We start from the raw sequence: 17,043 nt of genomic DNA on the forward strand, positions 1-17,043 counted from the left end.
TCCCGTCCCTGGCCCAGGGCCTGGGTCTCTCCCTCTGACAGATACCACAGGCCGCTGTGTAACTTCCTGTGGGGGCAGGGCCCGTGCACCAAGGCTGGGCCAGCCTGCCGAGCGCTTCCGGCGCCTGGGTCCCCCCGAGCCGCAGGCCTCCCCCTGGTGCCCTGGGAGTGACGGATGGACCAGGCTCGAGGGCCGCGGCAGACCCCGCTGCGGTGGAGCCAGGGGGAAGCAGGGGAAGTTGAGGAAGTGTCTTGGAGCCGAGAGATTAGGCGGGTGCCTGAGTCCCTGGGACTCGGGGCTGGGGGGCGGCGGGCACTCACTGATCTGCTCCACAATCTTCAGCAGCACCCCGCCAATGTGCGACTCCCCGGTGACGCGGAGGGTGACGGCCTCGGCCTCGGGGTCCTCCTCGCCCACAAACACCCGCAGCTCCCAGGACGAGTCGATGTAGTCCCCGGAGGCCGTCTGCATCCCCGCCATGGCTGCGGCTGCTCCTGCACACGGGGAGGAGGAGGGAGACGAGGTGGGCGGGGCCCTGGGAGCCCGGGCAGGTGGGGGGGCCCAGACCGGCTGCGGGGGGGGGGGGGGGCAGGCGCAGGACCCAGCAGGCAGCCTCAGCCCCTCCCCAGCACGAATGGTGGAGACCACCTTGACCGACCCACTCCCAACTTAGAAGAAAGGCCTGGGGAGAAGGGGCCATCGGGATCAGCCTGCTGGGTGCTGACCCGGCCCCAGCCCCAGGGCTGCCCACGTGGACGTGAACCCCGCTCGGGGAGCACTCCCGGTCCTGGCCCACGGCTCAGAGCCAAACATCTCGAACCTGACGGAGCTCTCCGGGGCAGAGGTGAGGGCCGGCTGCCGCGCCCAGGGACCCAAGGTTGGGAAAAGGGCCCTGGGCGCCTAGCTGCTGGCCAGAGCTTACCTTGTCTGCTGGGCAGTGGGGGCCAGTGCCAGCGGCCGGCACCCGGGCCTTCCCTCTGCTTTCTCTTTGAAGGGTTGCCTTATGACTGGTGGTTTGGGTTGGCTCCTCCCCGGGGCGGTTCAGGAAGCACAGACTCCAGGGGCCCCAGCCTCTGGCCCTGGAGAGCACAGGAAGCCGAGGAGAGTGGGGGCCCACGGCCCCCCCCCCACAAAACGCCCCCACCGCCTTGGAGGGAAGCTCAGCCCCGCCTACAGAAGCCCCCAGTTCGCGTTCAAGGCGAGACCCACCCTTGGGGGAAGCACCTCCCAGCTCCCGAGGGCTGGGGTCTCGGCCCTGAGACCTCACCGGGCTGTGAGCATGTGTGACACCTTAGCAACTTTGAGGATCCAGCGGGCCCAAGCCCCCAGCTGTCCCTCTCCTACCAGAGACCCTCGGGAAGGGCCTTGGGGCGAACAGGTGCAAGCTCCCCTGTCCCACAGGGTCTGCGTGGCACGTCAACCGCAGCTAGCTGACCTCTGACCACTCAAACCACCGTGGTCTGCACTGAGGCCTCTCAGCTTCAAACATACCTCCCTAGCAACAGAGGCTCGCGCAGGTCCCTGCTCTGGGCTCTCGCGTGGCCACCTGCGCTGGGCCGCGAGCTTCGTCTGAGCAAGGCCTGGCCCAGGCAGCCCGAGCGAGAACTCGGGAACGCGGCCTCCCCCGCAGGCACAAATGCAGAGTCGGCAGCAGAGCCCACAGGGACCCAGCTGGGCCAAGGCCAGGTGAGGCTGCTGTGAGCTGGGGGCCAGGCTGGGAAGGGGCCTGGGGATTCCCCTGGTGGGGGGGGGGGGCAGGGCCTAGGCTTATGCAAACGCCAGGCAGAAGTTCAGCCTGCTGCTGACCTCAGCGTCTTCCCAGGCAGAAAGCAGGGCGAATGAGGAAGTGTCCGCCTGCGCAGGAGCGCCCTGGAGCAGCTGTTGCAAGCATGGAGAAACCTGAAAGCCTGTGGCCGAGGCCCTGCGATGGGCAGGGAGGGGGCTTGAGAACTCGACCCTGGCCCCGGGGCTGCGGCGCCCAGAGCAGCAGTGATGGGGAGGCGTGGTCTCCGTGTGGGAGGCCCGGAACTCTGTCCCGAACTCCTTGGCTTCAGCACAGATCCACCCTGGCCATTGTAGTCATTTGGGGAATGAACCAACACATGAAGATTTGTCTGCCTTTCAAAAAAAAAAAAAAGGACAAAACTGACGCTCCCTAAAATCCAGAGAGCAGCGACAGGAGGTGGGCCCGTCTCCCACGCCACGAGTCCTCGCGGGTTCCTGTGTTCTCTGGATCTGGGGCTGGAGACCTTCTTCAAGACTCATTCATTTGAAAAGCAGAGCTCTTCCACCCACGGTTCCCTCCCTGGGCTGCAACAACCGGGCCCAGGCCACACCAAAGCCAGGAGCTTCTGGGTCTCCCATGAGCGCAGGGGCGCAGGCGCCCAGCCCGGCTGCTGCTGCCCCAGGCCATCCGCGGGACTCGACCCAGGGTCCATGCGGGACGCTGGCGCCGCAGGCTGTGGCGTTACCCCCATGCCACAACGCTGGCCCCTTCTGAGACTCAACTAGGATGTGGAGAACGGCGGGGGGACCACCCAAGGTCGGCCTGAACCTCTCGGCGGTGCCACACTGGGCAGGAGGAAGCGCCAGCTCCCTAAAGGCACTGAGTAACAGCACCACCTTGTGGTGACCTGGGCAAAGCCACGGCCCACAAGCCAACACGGACGCAGCACGCGGACGGGAAGGCAAAGCCACGGCCAGGTGGGCACAGGCGCCCACCCGAGGTTCACCTCGCCCCGTCCAGGTGCAACTCCTGCAGGACAGTCTGGGGAAAAATCACCCGAGGCCACAGTAACGTACAGCCACGCCCGACTGGCTTGCTTTATTGGAGGGCTCGTGGAGTTAACAACGTGGACAGCTGGGACCCAAGGTTGGGAAGAACACCCCCCCTCCCCATACATGCCCGCTGCCCCAAATAAAAAATAACCCACTGCGGGGGAGCGGGGAGGGAGCGCCGAGGCGGAGGGCAGCAGCGGAGGCCATGCGCGTGCTGGGCGGGCCGGAGGCGCGCTGCTCTCGTCACGCGGCTGTACAATCCACGGCCGCGCTCCTCCTCCCCTCCCCCCCGCCTGCCGCTGTGCGGTCCCAGCTCTTCCACAGGAGGCGCCAGGGAAGGGGCCGCACGCGGCATCACCGGATGGCGATGAGCCCCACGTCCATCAGCTTCTGGATCTTCTGTGCTATCACGGGGTTCTTCAGGTGTCTGTGGAGAGATTGCCGACGTGAGACTGCGCCCCAGCAGGCCCCACGAGGGGCAGGAGGGGCCTGCGTGGGCCTGCACACAGCGTGCTCCCAGCACAGGCCGCTCCCAGGTGCCTGAGCCACCGCGTGGGCCGCCAGCGCCCGCACCCACCCCTTGAAAGGCAGACGGAGAGGGGGACAGGAGACAAAGTGCCCGCCCATCTCTGGTCCACTCCCCAAACGGCTGCCATGGCGGGGATGGGCCGGGTGGAAGCAGGTGCCCTGCACTCCTCCCGGCCTCCCAGGTGGGCAGCAGAGGCCCACGCACTGGGGCCATCATCCACGGCCACTGAGTCAGCGCAGGGAGCTGGGCGGGGTAGCCACAGCTGACCAGCATGCCCACACGGGGTGCCAGCGCCCTAACCTGCTGCTTGTGGCCGGCGCCGTGGCTCACTAGGCTAATCCTCCACCTTGCGGCGCCGGCATACCAGGTTCTAGTCCCGGTCGGGGCGCCGGATTCTGTCCCGGTTGCCCCTCTTCCAGGCCAGCTCTCTGCTGTGGCCCGGGAGTGCAGTGGAGGATGGCCTAGGTGCTTGGGCCCTGCACCCCATGGGAGACCAGGAGAAGCACCTGGCTCCTGCCTTCGGATCAGCCCAGCTCCGACCGCTGTGGCCATTTGGGGAGTGAACCAGTGGATGAAGACCTCCCTCCCTTCCTCTGTAACTGCCTTTGAGATAAATAAATGAATTTGTAAACGAGTGCTACAGCGCGCAGGCCTGGGAGCCCGCTGCCCGCCCTCCGCCGCCCGGCTGCACGCACTCGCTCAGGGCCTGGGGGTCCTTCTGCATCTGCTCCAGGATGAGCCGCATGGCGGGGTCGCTCATGATCTGCTGCACCTCGGGGTCGGCCATGGCCCGGCGCTTCACGTCCTCGGGGCTGTCGTGCCGGTTGTACTGGGCCATCATGCAGCGCTGGTAGCCGTCTGCTGCCTCCTGCACTCCAGGGGACACGGGGGAGGGGTCAGCACCACGGGCGGGGCGGGTGACAGACGCATGCGCAGGAGCACGGCCAAGACTTGAGGAGAGAACAGACGAGCCGGCCCTGGCGGAGGGGAGGGAGCACAGGGAGCCCGGGCAGCCCCACCTTGCAGCTGGAGTCCAGGTCCAGCGCCTTCTGGTACACGTCCATGGCCTTCGTGTAGTCCTTCATGGCTTCCAGCGCGGCCGCCTTCCGCGTGTAACCCTTGACTGGACGACAGGGCGGGTGAGGCGCCGGCAGCCGCCGTGGGCCCTGCCCTCCCTCCACCCCGGCCAGAGGCACTTACTGAAGGTGGGCTCCAGCTGGATACACTCCTCGCAGTCCTAGGAGAGAGCAGGCACAGGGGTCAGGCTCCTCCCTGCAGGGCCGCCGGCGCTCCCGGCGCTCCTGGCGCTGCTGGCACTGGCAGCCGCTTACTCGGGAGCAGGAGACGGCCGGGCCCTGGGCCCAGCACCGCCATGGACCCCACCAGAGCACGGACACCCCACCCAGGACAGAGCCTGGACTGCGCAGGAGGCAGTGTCGGGTAACACCAAGGCGGGAGACTTCTGGGAGGACCCGAGCAGCCCACGACAGCGACGTGGGGCAGAGGTGTGGCTGCGACCGCCCGTCTCTGTACAGTCCCAGCGGCAGACGCCGACTCAGGACACCAACACTGGCAGTGGTGGCGGGGCCCGGGTGGGCCGGGTGCAGCACCCAAGTCGAGCTCCGGCTCCGTGTCGGATGCAGCTCCTGCGGAAGTGCCCTGCGCTCAGGGCCCGGCCGCCCACATGGACGACACGGAGTGAAGGCTCCCAGCTCCTCCTCACCCAGGCCTGGCGGCTGCAGGCAGCTGACAGTGAGCTCCCTCCCGGCTGCGCTTTTCAAGCCACTTTGAATCAACAGGCGAGTGAAACCTGGGAGCTGGCCTTGTGCTCAGCGGGCGGCGCACCCCGGTCCACGCCGGCAGCAGTGGACCCCAGCCGCCACACGGGGAGACCAGGACAGAGCTCCGGGCTCCCGGCTCCGCCCTGCCCGGGCCCCAGCTGTGGCAGCCATTTGCCATGTGGGCAGTCAATCAGTAAATGGAGAGCCGTCCCTCCTCCCTGTCCCTCTTTAGGAACAGGAGCCAGGCACTGAGGGCTCCGGACAGATGGCGCGGGGTCACCTTCCTGCCGCACTGGCCACGTGTCTGCCCGAGCAGCCAGTGGCACAGTGCCTCAGCGTCTCACACCACGGAAGACCCCACAGCGACCGAGCCGGGAGCGGGGGACGGCGGCCTGCCCGCGACCAGGTCAGACACTGGGCGGTGCACTGAGCAGGGGCGGCCACTGCGGGGAACACCGTGGGCTCTCAAACAAAACAGATACCCCGCACGCTTGCCTGTCGGCTCTGCCTGCCGGCCTAGGCTGCCAGGAACTGAGAGCAGGGATCGGAGGAGGTTCTGACAGCCACGTCCACAGCCGCACTAACCACGACGGCAGTCACGTGGCCTCAGGCGGGGGATTCGGACACACAGGCTGCTGTGCGCGTGGGCCGTGGAGACCCCCCTCCGCGAGAGGGACCCAGGCCAGCTGAGCGTCCTCACAGGAGCTTCCTGGAGTCCTCAACTGCCAGCAACAGCGGGGGGTGGCGAGCGGACGGGGAGGGGCCGAGTCACATCCCTGAGAACAGGTGAGCGGGCAACTCAGCACGACCGACCTAACGCCTCAGCGTGCACTGAAAAACGGTTCCGACGATGGAGACAAAGGTGGCGGGCAGGGCTCCTCCGCCCGCCATAACCCCGCTGCAGGCACGCAAGGGCGCCCGCCCCCCCACGCGGCCTCACCTTGAGCGCGAGCTGGAACTCCAGGAGCTTGGTGTAGCAGGCGGCTCGGTTGCTGTAGAGTTTGGCATCGCGGGGGTTCCGTTTGATGGCCTCCGTGTAATGCTTCATGGCCTGGGGGTAGTCCCCTGCAGACGCAGAACACAGGGCCTGAGCCCCCTCTCCCCATGGCCACGCCCCGCCCGCGCCCCCGCCCGCCCACGCCCACCTTTCTGGAAACACTCGTTGCCTTTGTTCTTCTCCTCCAGAGCGAGGTCAGGGTTGATGTAGGCCAGCCGCTCCTGCTCCTTCAGGATTTTCTCTGCCTGAGGAAACAAATTCCTGCCAAGAGTCACCTAAACCCCTACAACATCCAACCACCGGGCCACGTGGGATCCGCTGGGATCCGTTTCCAGAAAGCTCTGTGGGCAACACTGAATTCTGCCGCGCCTCACTGGGGGCCGGTCTCTGGGACCTCGCAGCCTGGAGCAGGGCCTGGGGTGAGCGCTGGCTCCAGTACCCGGATCCGGCCGTCCGCGAGGCTCCTGCTCTGAACCGGCCCTGCCTTGGCTGCTGTGTGCATTTGGGGAGCGAGCCAACCAGTGGACAGGAACCTTATCCTGTCTTTCAAATAAATACACATCGGGAAAGTCGTCCACACATCCCTCAGGATTGGGGTGGGGGAGGGGGGAGGGACACAGCGAGTGGTGCTGACACACAGCAGAGATGAGCGCGGAGCGGCCCGGGCGCACATCTGTGACTCCGGACCCCAGCACGGCACACGCCGCTCCACCTAAGAATGCTGAGTCATGATCAACCAGCCCTGGGGCGCACCGGCCCCAGCCTGAACACATCTCAGGTGGAAATCCTGGGGAGACGAACGCCACAGTGGCCAATTACTGCTGTGTCACCACCGTAAGTTACAGACAAAATCATACAAGGCGAGCAGAGCTACTACTCGACAAGACCTGGTACGTTCTGAAGTGCCGACCACGAGGAAGAGAAGCGCCAACATTCAGCCACCAAGCCCGCCCCGCCTCCCCACCCACCTGCTGGCACTTCTTGAGCACGTCGGGCGTCCGGTGCTCGGCCAGGGACTTGTTATAGAAGTGGATGGCATCCTTGTACTTCTCCTCTTTGAAGTAGGAATTGCCGATTCGGGCGTAAGCTCTGAGGAGGACGGGGGAGGGGGGAACGGTGTGCCGAGGGCAGAGCACGCACAGGGCAGCCCCTGCAGCAGAGCCGAGGCCAGCACCATGGCGTGGGCGCGCCGGTGGCTGCTGGTGGGCTCCCAGGCCCGCCTGTCCAGGCCCCAGGTCCCACGGCAACCCTTCTCCCCTCTCTCACGCACTTGGCGATCTGCCGGTAGTCCTCGCGGTTCTCCCTGCCCACGTCGATGGCCTTCTCGCACAGCTCCCGGCACCTGGTGTAGTCCCCCTTTTCGAAGTACACGGCTGCCAGGCAGGAAAGCGGGGTCAGTTCTCGCTCCTTCCCTCGAGAGGCCCCACCTCTGCCTGGCGCCGGGCTCACCTGCTTGGTTGGTGATGTAGGTCATGTTCGTAGGGTCCAGCTCCTTGGCTTTGTCGTAGTGCTTCAAGGCCACGTCAAAGTCTTTCTTCTTGTAGGCCTCATTCCCCAGCTCCTTCTCCTTCAGCGCCTGGACAAGGTTTGGAGGAAGTGAGTGCTGAGGCTAGCCCAGGCAGAGGGCCAGGAGACCAGGCACCTGCGACCTGGCAGGGACCGAGCACGGGCCACCAGCAGGTCTCTGCACACAGCCGGCAGCCCAGCTGGGAGTGCCGGTTTGAATCCAGGCTGTTCCGCCTCCCATCCAGCTCCCAGCTAACGCACTTTCCTTGGGAAAGCAACAGAGGATGGCTCAAGTTCTTGGGCCCCGTCACCAATATGGGCGACCTGGATGGAGTTCCAGGCCCCTGGCTGCGGCCTGGATAAGCCCCAGCCGTTGTGGTCACTTGAGAAGTGAACTAGCAGGTGGAAGATCTTTCTGTCTCTCCCTCCCTATAGCTCTGCCTTTCAAATAAACAAACAAGTAAATCTAAAAAAAAAAAATAATAAATAAACTAAAAGCACTTTCTGATTTGCCACCTACTCTCCTGTCAGAAAGCGCGGGCTGCTTTGGGGGGGTGGTTAAGTGGCTGCCTGCAACACCCACACCCCAACGCCGGTTCAAGCCCGAGCGTTCCACTCCTGATCCAGGTTGCTGCTAAGGTTCCTGGGAAAGCAGTGGAAGACGGCCCATGAGCTCGGGCCCCTACCACACGTGTGAGACCTGGATGGAGTGCTAGGCTCCTGGCTTCGGCCTGGCCCAGCGCTGGCCGTTGCAGGCACTTGGGGAGTGATCTAGTGGATGAAAGACCTCTATGTCACTCACCCTCTCTAACTGCCTTTCAAATAAATATTTTTCTAAAAAATGCATAAAATGAAAATAATGATGTAAAATTTCAAAAATGTTTGCTCAAGCAGGTTAAAACCATGGCCTGCAGCTCCAGCATCCCATATGGGCACTAATTTGGGTCCCAGCTGCTCCACTTCCGATCCAGCTCTCTGCTGTGGCCTGGGAAAGCAGTGGAAGATGGCCCAAGTGCTTGGGTCCCTGCACCCAACGTGGGAGACCCAGAAGTAGCTCTGGCCATTGCAGCCATCTGAGTCATCAACCAGCAGATAGAAAACTCCCCCTTTTTTCTTTTCAAATAAACAAATTCCCCCCAATTTTTTTTTTTTGCTGCAAAATGGTCTGATTTTTTTTTTTAACTGGCAGAGTTAGAGAGTGTGAGAGACAGAGAGAAAGGTCTTCCTTTTCCGTTGGTTCACCCCCCCCAGATGGCTATTGTGGCCGGCGCGCTGCGCCTATTTGAAGCCAGGAGCCAGGTGCTTCCTCCTGGCCTCCCATGCGGGTGCAGGGCCCAAGCACTTGGGCCATCCTCCACTGCCTTCCCGGGCCACAGCAGAGAGCTGGACTGGAAGAGGGGCAACCGGGACAGAACCGGCGCCCCAAGTGGGACTAGAACCCAGGGTGCCGGCGCCGCAGGCGGAGGATTAGCCTACTGAGCCACGGCTCCAGCCCTGATTGTTTTAATTCCCTTTCCCACCAACTTTTTGATGTACCTCCTTAGTGCACGTTTCCAGCCAGCCCGGCTGCTGACACGACAGTGAGGAGGACAGACCGACCTGCTTCTTGTTCTCCGGGAGGTCCTCCTCCATGGGCTCTGGCTTCGTCTCCTTTTTGGGAGGTGGGGGTGGAGGTGCTGCTGCCGCCTCTTCCTCCTCGTCCACGCTGCCGAGGTCAACTCCAAGGAGGACGCTGAGCGTGGTCATGATCCGGGGGTCTTGCAGCTTCCTGACGTTGATTAAAAGATTAACCACCATTCCTGCCCGACGATTTTTTTTTTTAATTTTTATTTATTTGAAAAGCAGAGTTACAGGGAGAGACAGATGTTCCATCTGCTGGTTCACTCCCCAAATGGCCACAACCGCTGGAACTGGGCCAGGCTGAGCCAGGAGCCAGGAACTGCACGCGGGTCTCCCTCTGCTGCCCTCCCATGTGCATTCACAGAGCTGGATCAGAAGAAGTGGAGCAGCCGGGACTCGAACCAGAGCTCGTACGGGATGGCTGCTCTGCAGGGCGGCTTTCCCGCCCCCCCAACACCGGCCCCCACCCCAACAACTGAGCTTAACCTCCCATTCCCTGCGCAAGGCCAGCCTGCCCCACGTGGACGCTCCTCCTCTATCAAGAAAGGCCCCGGGGCGTCGTGGCCCCACGGTTCCGCGGCACCGAGACGTGGAGCGCAGGTCTGCTCCCGACCTCCAGCCCGCGCCCTGCTGACCCGTCTGGCAAAGAGGCAGACGGGTGCTTGAGCCTCTGCCACCAAACGAGACCCAGATGGGGTTCCTGCTCTCGCCCAGCCCGCCCGGCTGTCTCTGACCATTTGGTGACTGAACCAGTGGATGGGTAAGCACCTCTACAGCTCCACCTTTCAAATACTCAATCCTGGGGGTGGGGAGTGGATAGAGGGCTGCCAACGGTGTAAAAGTCAACCCTTTAAACCCCTGACTAGAATGGAGTCACCAGGGTCAGTTCAGTCACCTTCAGGTCTGGAGGCCAGCAGGTACGAGAAAAATGAGTTCCTATCGGCTGACCTCACTGACCTCGGGAGCCAGGGCTCAGACGGCAACAGGCCCCATGCAAGATACATACAGATCCGGGCCGGGCACCGTGGGGAAGCGCATTACGCTGCCGCCTGGGGCACCCCACCCAGTATTGGAGTCTGGTGCGCGTCCTGGCTGCCTGCTACCAACCCCGCTTCCTGCTAACGTGCTGGGAGAGGCAGCCGGCAGCTCAGCTCAGCTCATGCTGGTGGCCCTGTCCCAGCTGTTGTGTGCACCAGGGAGGTAACAAGCAGATGGAAGATCTCTTTCTCTCTCCCTATTTGCCTTAATCTTAATCTTTCAAAAATTTACTTGAAAGGTACAGTTACAGAGAGGAAAGACAGCCTTTTCCCTTGCATCCACTTCCATCACTCCCCCGAGGGCCGAAGCCAGGAGCTTCACGTGGTCCTCCCACGTGGGGGCAGGGTCCCAGGCACTGTGCCCAACTGCTGCTGCTCTCCCAGGCCATTAGCAGGCAGGGGGACTGGAAGTGGACCCCAGGACTTAATCCGGTGCCACAAGGTGCCCGCACTACAGCACAACGCCCACCCCTCAAATCACCCCAGCAGTGTGACTGTTCCTGTTGCAAAAATCCCAACAGGGAGCAGCAGGGCTCGTGTCCCTGCAACCATGGAGCTGGTCCCGCCCAGAACTGCGAGCAGGGGGAGGAGCCACACGCAGAGTGCAGAGACTCTGCTCACTGTAACACACGCTTCCACCGCCCCTCCCTTTTTTCAAAGACTTATTTATCTCAAAGTTATCTGAGTTACAAAGGAAGAGACAGAGGTCTTCCATCCACCGGTTCACTCCCCAGGTGGCTGCAACGGCCAGGGCTGGGCCAGGCTGAAGCCAGGAGCAGCAGACACGGTCGGCACCCACGTGAGACGCTGGCGTCACGGGAGCCAGCTTTACCTGCTGCACACAACGCCAGTCTCTCCCCGACCCTTGCTATAAACAAACCTTCACTGCTCTAACAGAAATCAACGGTGGAGGCTGGGAGGGAATGAGAGGTTTTGGATGCATAAGAAACAGGAGAGTGGGAATAGTTAATCAGTTGTGACAGGGACTCCAATCGAGATGTTAATGGGGAAACGGGGTGAGGGGCGCAGGGGGACTGTACCACGCCTCCCACTTTAAGACAGAAACCGCGGCCTGGCCCGCCCGCCCCGCCCCTACTCACGTGCCGAGGTCCGACGGCTTGTGCCGCAGCTGCTCTATGAGCTCGCGGTAGGTGGGGTCGCTGAGCAGCGCCCGGGTCCTGGGGTCGCTCTCCAGCTTCTGGTACAGATGGGGCATGTTGAAGGGGTTCATGACCTTCCTCTCTGTGGGGACACAGCGAAGCCACCTGTGAAACCCGTCCCTGCAGGCTACCTTCTAACTCGAGGACACGGCCAGGCGAGGAGCCGCGCCCGGCGCCCACCTGCCAGGCGGGCCTCCATGTTCTGCAGGCCCTCTTTGAGCTGGGGGTTGCTGGCTTCATGTTTCAAGCCCTCCTCGTAGGTTCGTTTGGCTTCTTCAAATCGGTTCAAGAACTCAAGAGCGGCTGCTTTTCTCGAATAGCCCTGGAGCCAGCAAAGACAAACACAAAATAAAATAAAGCAGCCTGGAGGTGAACTCCCAGAGACGACTCAAGACCCATCTACAAGTTAAGCAGCAAACTGACACTTCCACCTAGGCCACGAACAGGACAGGATGCCCCGGCTGAGGATCGAGACTGCCCCCCCCCCCGCCCCCGGCCGGCAGCGGCTCCCTTCTCCCAGGACAGAGGACGGAGCCCAGGCCTCGCTGCGGACGAGCTGGAGCGCCGCCCCGGCGTACCTTGCCCCAGTCGGGCTTCAGCTCCACGGTCCTGCAGCCGTCCTCGTAGGCCTTCTGGTAGTCCCCTTTCTTGGCGTAGGCCGCGGAGCGGTTGCTGTAGAGCACATGGTTCCGGGGGTCTAACCGGATGGCCTCCGAGTAGCACCGCACGGCGTCGTCGATGTTGCCGGCACTCAGGGCCTGGTTGCCCTTCTCCTTCAGCTCGCTCACCTGTGGGCACAGCGCGCTCAGCGCCCCCAGGCCTTCCCGAGCCCCCCAGGTCTTCCCGAGCCTCATCACATCAGAACGGGAAGCAGCTTCATCCACCCCTCCGGCAGCCGGCAGGGCCGAGCGGGCCCCGCTCTAACCCGTCTCCCGGAGACGAGGGAGCCGCTCCCGGAGGGGCCCTTCCACGGACAAGCGAACCACGCGGCAGATTCCCAGTCCACATGACACGCCGGGCACAGGCCCCGCCCCTCGCGGGAAGCCAGCACCTGGATCAGCACTCGCGGCGCAGGGCCTGCAGGCTGTGGCGAGCTCCCCGGAGCTCAGGACGCCAGTCAGGGCTCCTCTGCCAGCCCCTCCTGTTCAGCCAGGGCGACGTGGCCACGCGCAGTACCGCCGTCCTGCACGGGGAAAGCTGACCCCTAGCTTCTTCCCCGGGGCCACACAGGGGACGGAGAACGCAGACCAAGGCCCTGCTTTGGTCTCCCGTCCCTGCCAATACTTAGAAGCAAAGGGTCGAAGAAAGCCAGGTTAGAAGGGTCCTAACCAAGGGGCTTCTTGCTGGAACCGCCCGGGGAAGGCCACCCGCCCCGGGCAGCCCACACCCTGAGCTCCCTCTGAAATGCATGGCATGCCAGAGCGCAGCCTGGAGTCCTGGTCTAGCTCTCCACTGACGCGCCGGGAAAGCAGCAGCAGGTGGTCCAGGTACATGGACCCCGGCACCCGCGTGGGAGACCCAGATGAAGCTCCTGGCCTTGGCATGGCCTAGCCCGGCCACTGGGAGCGAGCCAACAGATGGAAGACCCCTCTCTAACTCTACCTTTCAAAGGTAAAAAAATAAAAAAATAAAATACCAACACATTCCCTGGTATCAGGCCACGTCACAAAGTTACTGTACCACTCTGCCATTCGATGCCACCCCCAACCCCCACAGGGTATCCACGACAGAAACACACCAGGGGCCAGCGCTGGGGCGCGGTAGGCTAAGCTTCCACCACAGCGCCGGCATCCCACATGGGTGCCGGTTTGTGTCCCGGCACAGCAGAAGATGGCCCAAGTCCTCGGGCCCCTGCACCCGCGTGGGAGACCCAGAGTGGCTCCTGGCTTCAGTTCCGCCCAGCTCCGGCCATTGTGGTCGTTTGGGGAGTGAACCAGCAGATGCAAGACCTCTCTCTGTGTCTCTAACTCTACCTCTCAAATAAATGAATAAAATCTTAGAAAAAAAGAAAAAAACTGCATTAACACAAAGGACTCTGGGCCCTCCGGGCACAGCACCCAGGAACCCTCCAAGAGGAAGGAGTGCAAGAGCCAGGGAAGAAGACAGGAAAAGGCCTAACAGTGCAGCAAGGGAGGGGAAACGCCAAGTCACAGAACTCTATGGTGAGGCAGCACCGCGATGCGGCGGGCTAAGGCCTGCCCGCAGCTCTGGCATCCCAGATGGGCGCCGGTTCGAGCCCCAGCTGCTCCACTCTGATGCTCTGTGCGGTGGCCTGGGAGAGCAGTGGAGGATGGGCCAAGTCCTCGGGCCCCTGCACCACGTGGGAAGAAGCTCCCAGCTCCTGGCTTCAGCTGGGCTCAGCTCTGGCCGCTGTGGCCATCTGGGGAGTGAACCAGCGGATGGAAGACCGCTAACTCTGCTTCTACTTCTCTCTTTAACTCTTATCAAATAAATTTAAATAAATCTTAAAAAAAAAAAAAAAAAACTGGTGCCCAGGGGCAGCTGAGGAAGCCTGGTGAGGTCCTGACCACGCGAGGAAAAGCAGTTTCCATGCAAGGACTGAGCTGCGGCACAATCCTCTAGGTCAGGACCAGCGTTCCAGCACATCCCGCGGAAGGGGTGCCAGCACACAGGACCGCAAACACCGCTTCACGCGTGTCACACAGGGGCTGGTGCTGTGGCGTAGCGGGTAAAGCCGCTGCCTGCAGTGCAGCAGCCCACAGGGCACCAGTTCTAGTCCCGGCTGCTCCTCTTCAGATCCAGCTCCCTGCTGTGGCCTAGGAAAGCAGTGGAAGATGGCCCCAGTGCTGGGGCCCTGCATCCGTGTGGGAGACCCGGAGGGGGATCCTGGCTTCAGATCGGTGCAGCTCCGACCGCTGTGGCCATCTGGGGAGTGAACCAGCGGATGAAGACCTCTCTCTGCCTCTCTGACTTCCCACAGCGGGATGCGCGCCCTGGTCGGATGTGCAAGCCTGCGGCCAGGGGCGGTGCAGCAGGCTAAGCCGCTGTGTGCAACACCAGCTTCTCCTGGGCTCTGGTTCCAGCCCCGGCCGCTCCACTCCCAGGCCAGCGCCCTGCGAATGCACCTGGAAAAGCAGAGATGGGCCCGCCAGCAGTGTGGGAGCCCCGGGCAGGGTTTCCAGCTTCTGGCCTTGGCCTGGCCCAGTCCCCGCCACTGTGGCTACTGGAGGAGTGGGACAGTGGATGGAAGATATTTCTGTGTCTCCCAGTGCATACAACTCTGCCTTTCGAACAAGCAAATAAACCTCTTTTCTTTCTAAAAGTACAGTGTACCCTGAGACGAGAAAGGTCCTTGTTTTAGACACCCACGGGGCAGGGCTGTGGGGTGGAGGGTTAAGCTGCCTGCAACACGGCAGCCCTGCTGGTTCGTGCTTGGGCTCTGCCCCCGCGTGGGAGCCCTGGCCTTAGGGCCACGCGGGGGTGAGCCGGCGGGTGGGCGCTCCCTCCCGCCGCCCCTGACTCTAACTTGTCCGCTCTGAGGTCTAACTGCAGGACGGACTTCACAGCCGAAATCCAAAACCGAGGGCCGAGCAGTCCCCCGGCGCTCTCGGGGCCTGGACTCGGAGGGGCGGGTGCTAGCGCACCTGGGCGCGAGCGCGGGCGGCAGGACCCCCGGCTTAGGCTGCAGTCCGCCCGTAATGGGCCCGCAGTGGGCGGCCCAGGAGAACCGCCCACAGCACCGACGGCCGCTTCTACACCAACAGACCAAGGGCTTCCAGTCCCCGCGCTGGCCCACGCCGGCCTGCCTCGCCCCGGACACAACACTACGGAGGCCCGAGACGGGCACCACCCTCTCCCCGTCCCGCTCCAGGTCAGCACGGGGCACCTCGGTCCCGGCCGCGCACGGGCCGCTCCAGCCCTGCCCACCGCGCCAGAACAAAGGCCCCCGCTGCAGGGGCCCTCCCCAGGCCACGGCGCCCGGCTCCCCGCTTTTTCCACCGTCAGTGGCCGCGGCCCCACGGCAGCCGCCTCGCGAGGTCTCGCGCGCACCTGCAGGCCCCCGTGGGCATCGCTTCCAACGCCGCAGGTCCACGGCTGGGGACGCCTCCCCGCGCGGTCAGACCCCGACTTCTCGGGCTGCGGCCGCACGTCGCACACGGACCCGCGAGACGCCGGCCGGAGGGCACTCGTCCCCGCCGCCGGCCGCCCGGACCCCGACCTCGACGCAGCCAGGGAGGCCTCTCCTGCCCCCGGGGACCCCAGGCTGCAAAGTCCCTCGGCACTCCCAGCGCTCCCGTCCCCGCTCCCGGCTTTCCCCGAGGTCACCGTCCGGGGCGGCTTCCCCGTCCCCAGTCGCTGCCCGCCCAGGCCGCGACCTCCCCCGGCCGCGGCTCCTGCCCCTCGCCCACCCGCGGCTCGGCCTGCAGCCACCTCTCGGGAGGCCTCACGCCCAACTCAGGCCTCCCCCGGCGGCCCGCGCTCCCCGCGGCCCGGCCCCGCCACGGGCGGCCGCCGGCCTGCCCTCAGGCCGCGGCCCTCACGCCCTCGCCTCCCGCCGCCGACAGCCCGGCCCCGGCCCCGGCCGCCCCGAGCCGGTGCCCGCCCCGCCACTCCGCCGGGCCCAGCCTCGGCCGGTGCCCGAGCCGTCTCGGGCACAGCCCGCCCCTCCCCCTTCACCTGCTCCATAGTCCGGCCCGGAACCCCGTTGAATCGAACCCGTCCGCTCCGCGTTCCCAGCCGCACGCGCCGCCTTCTGGAACCTACTAGAAGATGCCAGGACCCCGGCTCCCGCCTCTTCCTCGCCTGCTCACTGGCCGAGCGCCTCTAGGGGGCTCCCTCTGCTCCTCTGCAATTGGCTTGAAGTCCAGCCTATCATTTTCGCTTTTCTTTCATTGGTCGGAGACCAGTAATCCCGTCAACCCGGCCTTCCCCGCACCTCCTGATTGGCTCTCTCGGGCAATCCCCGCCCATCTCAGGCCCTGTGGATGGAGGGAGGGGCGTACGTCTGCGACTAGGATTGGCTGGTTGGTTTGTCAATCGCGGTCGAGCTGGCAGCGCCCATTGGTTCTGTTCTTTCTGGAAATTTCCACCTTTCCCATTGGGCTGCCAGACTCCATGAAGGAACCGCCTTCACAAGAAAAAAAATTTCAATTGGGCGGAGACTTGCCAACACTTTGCGTTGATAGGTTTAAACGGCTGCCCGTCAAAGAGCGGGTGCCGGGTGTCGCCCCGCCGGTGGTTTGTGGGAGTTCGGGGCTGCCCTGAACGCCCAGTTGCCGGGGCTCTGGGGACTGCGGCTGCCTCCGGCCGAGACGACCCTGTCCTCGCGTGGGCCTGGGGCGCGACTGTCTGCGCCGGCGCCGGGAGAGCGGCTCGGCCCGTGAGCGCCAGTGCCCGCGTTTGCGCCTCCGGCTTCGGCCCACCTGTTAGACCCTGGGTCTCCCCGAATTGCGCCGTGGCCGAGAAGGCGCCGTGGCTTGGGCCGGACGCGGGCATTGGAGGCCGCGGCCGGGGGTCCAGCCCCAGGGGGTGGGGTGGGGAAGGCGGGAGAGAGATGAGTCTGGGTTCGGTGGGTGCTTCTGCGTGCAGGCCCCGTGTGTGGTTCGGGGAACTGGATGGGTTCGCGCGAGGACCGCCCGGGGCCCCGCCACATCCCAGCTAGTTGCAGGTTCGA

At 64.0% G+C, this 17,043-nt stretch overlaps 2 protein-coding genes across 2 annotated transcripts in view; both read right to left on the reverse strand.

The window, feature by feature from the left end:
- FERMT3 (FERM domain containing kindlin 3) overlaps positions 1 to 1,070 on the reverse strand; it is a 17,069-nt gene extending 15,999 nt beyond the window's left edge. Inside the window, exons 1-2 of the mRNA XM_051833101.1 lie at positions 923 to 1,070; positions 321 to 494 (exon numbers count right to left, since the gene is read on the reverse strand). Coding sequence (XP_051689061.1) covers positions 321 to 480 — 160 coding nt within the window. The 5' untranslated portion in view covers positions 481 to 494; positions 923 to 1,070. The remainder of the gene's footprint in view (positions 1 to 320; positions 495 to 922) is intronic.
- A 1,729-nt stretch (positions 1,071 to 2,799) lies between these two features.
- STIP1 (stress induced phosphoprotein 1) lies at positions 2,800 to 16,257 on the reverse strand. Its single transcript, XM_002724182.5, has 14 exons — positions 16,047 to 16,257; positions 11,987 to 12,196; positions 11,589 to 11,730; positions 11,349 to 11,490; positions 9,191 to 9,359; positions 7,535 to 7,661; positions 7,356 to 7,458; positions 7,054 to 7,174; positions 6,234 to 6,330; positions 6,029 to 6,153; positions 4,508 to 4,544; positions 4,327 to 4,430; positions 4,003 to 4,175; positions 2,800 to 3,205 (listed from the first exon to the last, which is right to left on the reverse strand). Exons 1-14 carry the CDS (start codon positions 16,053 to 16,055, stop codon positions 3,133 to 3,135), a joined length of 1,632 nt encoding a protein of 543 aa, XP_002724228.2. The 5' UTR covers positions 16,056 to 16,257; the 3' UTR covers positions 2,800 to 3,132.
- Between the last annotated feature and the right edge of the window lie 786 nt (positions 16,258 to 17,043).

This window comes from Oryctolagus cuniculus, chromosome 1, assembly GCF_964237555.1.
Source record: "Oryctolagus cuniculus chromosome 1, mOryCun1.1, whole genome shotgun sequence".
NCBI classification, from domain to species: Eukaryota; Metazoa; Chordata; class Mammalia; order Lagomorpha; family Leporidae; genus Oryctolagus; species Oryctolagus cuniculus.